This window comes from Salvia splendens, chromosome 8 (assembly GCF_004379255.2).
Source record: "Salvia splendens isolate huo1 chromosome 8, SspV2, whole genome shotgun sequence".
NCBI lineage: Eukaryota > Viridiplantae > Streptophyta > Magnoliopsida > Lamiales > Lamiaceae > Salvia > Salvia splendens.
The window spans coordinates 5270805-5276412 of NC_056039.1; the positions used below are offsets into that span (position 1 = coordinate 5270805).

Below are 5608 nucleotides of genomic sequence, written 5' to 3' on the forward strand. Positions count from 1 at the left end.
GTGAATGATTGTGAGAAAAAGTGTAAAAGCGAGAGAGGGTTTATATAGAAGAGATACAAAAGGGTAAAGTGAGCGTGTGAGTTGTCATGGACATGTGAAATTTTACTTCCATAATAAATTAGGAAAGAGATTAAAAAAAGAAATACTTACTTAAATATATTGAAGGAAAATAGGAACCGCCTACTCATTATAAAGAGAAACTTACTATATTGAAAAACAAGGTAGTAGTAATTTTTTAGATGGAAATAGCATGTGTTGTGTGTAGTATTGCTTGTTTCCATAGAATGATATGATGTTGACTATGATAAATTTTAATCTTATATGATCCCCAGCCCATCCCAGATTTATTATTCATGTATGGGCCTCAGCCCATCTAAGATTTATAAATTATGGGCTCAATCTGGCTAGTCCATTATTCGAATCAAGCCGAACTGTTTGCCAGTATTAGAAATGCCATCCAAACATTGTTGTTATGGGTATGTGCTCATAAAGTTGGTCAACTTTTAATATATCATACTACAATTTTCTTATTTTATTGTTAAATGTTTATTTCATTGATTTCTCATTATCATTATCATTATTTCCCTAAGCTCATTCAGCTCACATCTTATTCGCAACTCACTGTTAATATAGAAGAATTGATACAATAAAGAAGTTCGTATGGAAATACTTCATCACAAGTGGTTTAATTTTGTATTTAAATCATTACACTTCATTTTGGGTATGGTTATTTAATGGGTTGGTTTAATTATGACAATATATATTATTGATGGATCCATGCTATTTGGTAGTATTATATGATTGAATATTTGAACTTTGATTGTTGTGTTGTCCCTTCTCAATTCTCACACAAACATATTCTATATTTGATTAAAACAAATATGTTTAAACAGTTGATCTCTTGAATTTTTTTTTCTATTTTGCCAATATACTATTTTTCGAAAAAAATACTAAACTAACATTAAAAATGCAAAACTACTCGCAACAATTTTACCTATCATTAAAAATGCCAATTATTTTATTTGTATCTATTCTAACTGATTCATTGCTCGGCCGCTGGAATTGGAACCACAGCTCGAACCACTTTGATTTGAATTGCAAAATCCTTAAACTAAATTTTCAATTTATCATTAATTTGGTGCCGGAATTTAGCCTCTAGCACAACTGTAGAATAACCTCATTTTAAAACATTAATTTTCTATAACCCAAATACTTCGCCCGAATTAAAATTGACTATGAAACTGAAACTTGGACGGACAACCTTCAACATGAGTTTGACAATGAAATACTACGATATAAATGACAAGACGCTTTCAATAAATTAATAGATCAAGAATTCATGTCATCAAAATAATGTAATAAATGAAGAACTATATCTTTTTTTCTTATATAATTAAAATAAAAAATAAATCTTATCACACAAAGTTAAATCCCCGAATCAAATTTTAATTTAACCTCTAAATTTTGACTTCAGACCCAACGCCCCCGTCCTGAAAAACACCCGAGCTTAGAGCATCCACAATAGAGCCTAGCGCACTGCCTAGCCGAGCGCCGGCGCTAGGCGGTGCGCTAGGCGATCTATTGCAGCCGCCTAGCGGATTTCGCGAAAAAAACCGCCTAGCGCTCGGCGGTTCCGTGGCGCTAGGCGATCCGCTAGGCGCTATTGCAGCGTCCGGATCGCCTAGCGCACCGCCTAGCGCGAATTTTTAATTTTTTTTTTGTTTCCGAAACACTATATATACGCGACTTGCCCGTCATTTTTATTCGCACCACTTGTATTAACGATTACTCTCTCTATCTTAATTTCTGTACAAGATCAACACCTAGAAATGAGTAACACCGGTGGTAGTGGTGGGGATGCTGAGGAGTACGAGCGTATAATGAACGAAGCGCTAGATGCCTATACGAACCGTGAGATTGATCAATGGATGCAGAGGGCCTTGCAGCCGGCGGTACCTCGACCTCGACCAGTGGTACACCGCCGAGCGGTGATTGATCGTGATCACGTAGCTGCACATCAGCGCCTATACGAAGACTACTTCGCACAGGAGCCGCGGTTCAACGCCAACCTTTTCAGGCGCCGTTTTAGGATGCGCAGGTCCCTGTTTATGCGTATTGTTAACGGATTGGAGCAACGATATCTGTATTTCCGCTTTAGGCACGATGCGGCTGGCAGACCCGGCCACACTCCTATTCAAAAGTGCACTGCGGCAATCCGGCAGTTGGCCTACGGAGGCGCTGCAGACATGTGGGACGAGTACCTCCACATCGGTGAGACGACTGCCCTGGAGTGTATAAAGTATTTCTGTCAGGGCGTGATTGAAATATTCGGTGATCAGTACCTTCGAAGCCCTACCCCCGATGACTGCCGGGATCTGCTGCGGATGCACGGGGAACAGCATGGGTTCCCAGGGATGTTAGGCAGCATAGATTGTATGCATTGGGAGTGGAAGAACTACCCCGCCGCCTGGAAGGGGATGTACACTACCGGCTACAAGGGAAAGAATCCCAAGATGATCCTCGAGGCCGTAGCTGATTACCGGCTATGGATTTGGCATGCGTATTTTGGGATAGCTGGTTCGAACAACGACCTCAACTCGTCGCCACTTTTCAACGAGCAGTGTCAGGGTGTCGGTCCGGCCATCAGTTTTGTCGCCAACGACAACCGACATGATATGGGCTACTACTTGGCGGATGGGATATACCCTAGGTGGCCCGTCTTTGTGAAGACGATCTGATGCCCAGGAGATGAGAAGAAGGCCTACTTTGCGGCACGGCAGGAGTCGGCGCGCAAGGACGTGGAACGCGCATTTGGTGTGCTCCAGGCTCGATGGGCGGCAGTTAAGGGGCAAACGCGTTTGTGGCACGTCGACTGCATTGCTGATATAATGTACGCCTGTATAATCATGCACAACATGATTGTCGAAGATGAAGGTGGACAACTGACTGATTCGGCCAACGACGATAATGAAGCTGGTCCAAGCCACGGCGTTGCCGCCCCTAACGTACGGAGTGGGGTACCCCACGATGAAGACGGCCGCCTCCAAGCACATGCCGACATGCGCCAAACGGAGGCTCATATTCAACTCCAAAAGGATTTAATTGAAGAGTTATGGGCGCGGAGGACTGCACGACGTTAGTTTTTTTTAATTATGTAATTTTTTTAAATTAATGTACTTTTTAAATTTTATTAATATTAGTGAATTTTCTCGTTTTTGTGTCGTAAATTTAATTCCGTATATTGTGTGATTGTTAATTATTTCATTTTGTACATATTTGTTAATAGTGATGTGGATAGTATGTGGCTAGGCTATGGCTGAGCTATTTGCTTGTTTTGATGATGTGGCAGGAGGATTGTTAGTGCTGATGATGTGGCAGTGGCTAGGCTATTGCTGGGCTATTCCTATTGTGGATGGCCTTAGATTTGATGATCAGAATCGCCTTAACTGTGCATGTTGTGAAGTAGATTTATGAATAATGATGCCCAATATAGATATTACTCGATACCCATGAAAAATAATCATAATTTTTCGCTCATCCATAGAAATAAGTCATATTTTTTTTTGTCGGTCATAAAATTAGTGCATATCTATTTGTAACAGTTTTTTTTCCTTCTTTTTTACTTTATTATTTATGGATTTACCATCCATTACATAATTTCAAATACATTTTTTTCATTGCCTCTTATTTTATCAGTTACACGTTAAAATCAGTGCTAATCCTAAATAGTTTATTTAAATGGGACCGCTGGAGTATGACTAAATGCTAGTTAAACTCTATTGTAAATCATTTTATACGATTAGTAAGTTCAGGAAAGTGATCAAATTGTGATGCGAAGTAAGAAAAGCTAAAGCCAGACTGATTATGTTCCCCACGTGCAGTGGCGGATCCAGGATTTTAAAATTGGCGATGCGAAAAATATTACGGTAGATAAAAATATGATAATAAAGACTCTAAATGTGAAAAATCCAATGATAGAAAATGTTAATCCATATGTATCACCCTAAACTGCAAAGCTAGGAATCGAACACTGGGCTGCAACTAAAAACACCAACCCTTCCACCACCAAGTCACTTAAGCTACAGCATTTAGATATCTAAATTGGGGTATATTTGTATCCCCTGTTATATGCTGCATACGCCACTGCCCACGTGGCAGCTCCGCATTAGTTGTGAATGGCAAGCCCACGTGACGCGGGTTTCTTCATCACATGGACTAATATATGGACCACGTGTATTTTGTCATAATCAAATATAACTCCCACTACTATATAAAGATAAAAGCATATCATCAGACATCAATTATGTGCATAACCTCCATAAGACCATAACCACTTACATATTGTGTAAGAAGAAAATATGTGAATATGTGATACGAGTCTTATACTAATATTATTTAGTTTAGATATATTAGGGATTTGCATATCTTTTTCTATATCTTTGTTTTCTTATTCATTAAGTCAGTAGCATTATAAATAGGAGTTATTGTTATCACTTTATTCATTCAATCAATATATGAAATTAGCATTCTTTTGGCTCAATTGAGTAGCAAACAAGAAACATCTCCTAAGGTTGCCGACGAGGCTGATCTCGCGCTCAACCGCCCCTTTTTGCCGTCCAAGTCACGACCCAACGTTGGGTGCTCGACAACGACGACATCTCGTTTCTTGATTTTGTGTGGAAATCGACGTTAAGGATTTAGGTCCTTAACAACATCTGGTCGATGCGGCGTAGGGCGGAAGCTCAATAGTCGATGTTGTACTTGGCTGCTGTAGCTGACGATCTGACCAGAGCGGTGGCTTCTGGTCGAGCACGAGCTGCGGGCGTGTGGGGGTACGAGAGCTTGGGAACGTGGGGCGCTGGTTCCGGTTTTGGGGCTGCTGGCACAACAGGTTTTGGGGAGTCAGCTGTGGCGGATGTTCTGGCAACGGGGGAGCGCGAATCTTTCCAACACGGCGACCGGACGTTTGGGAGGACAGATCCCAGCAAGTCTGGTTTTTCACATGCAGAAACGGCTGCTGGTGCGATTTTGGCGAAGACCAACCCGAGTTCGGGCTTTGGCGAGCGCAATGTGGCTGTCGGAGAGGCCGTTCCTGCTCCGCGAACTGATCCCCAGAGGTGAAGGCGTTGCGCGGAGGCCGGTAGACATTCTGTCGGGCAGAATACCAGCTGGAATTAGAGCGTGCATGCGGCGGCTCGTAGTAGTCGCTGATCTCTCCAGGTGGCCGGTAGGCATTCCGTCCGACGGAATACCGACTAGAATTAGAGCGCTCGTGCAGCGGGTCGTAGTAGTCGCTGAGCACTCCAGGTTGTTCCCAGTCTGAACAAGAATACAGCTGCGGGCCGTACATATCTGGGGTGAAATACGATGACGACCCAGAGGTGTAAGGAGGTGTTCTAGGCCGCGACTGACTGTGGGGCGGATAGCGGCGGGTTCGCTGTGAGTACATCGGGTTTGGCGGCTGATGAGGCGGTGGCTCCGGCCGCGGAGGCGCACGAATCTCTTTGCGGGAATTGTAGCACGCCTGTTGTGCATACGTTGCTTTAGACGCAAGCAAGTTTGTCCTACGCCGTTCGATTTTGTCACAACGTGTTTCCAACCTGGACAT

General features: G+C 42.5%; 1 protein-coding gene across 1 annotated transcript; it reads right to left on the minus strand.

The window, feature by feature from the left end:
- Positions 1-4705: 4705 nt before the first annotated feature.
- Positions 4706-5608, minus strand: LOC121744715 (early nodulin-75-like). The gene has a single exon (XM_042138302.1). It carries the CDS (start codon positions 5606-5608, stop codon positions 4706-4708), a length of 903 nt encoding a protein of 300 aa, XP_041994236.1.

Excerpts from the sequence above, each read along its gene's own strand:
- LOC121744715 (XM_042138302.1), bottom strand. The coding sequence starts at position 5,608 with ATGTCCAGGTTGGAAACACGTTGTGACAAAATCGAACGGCGTAGGACA.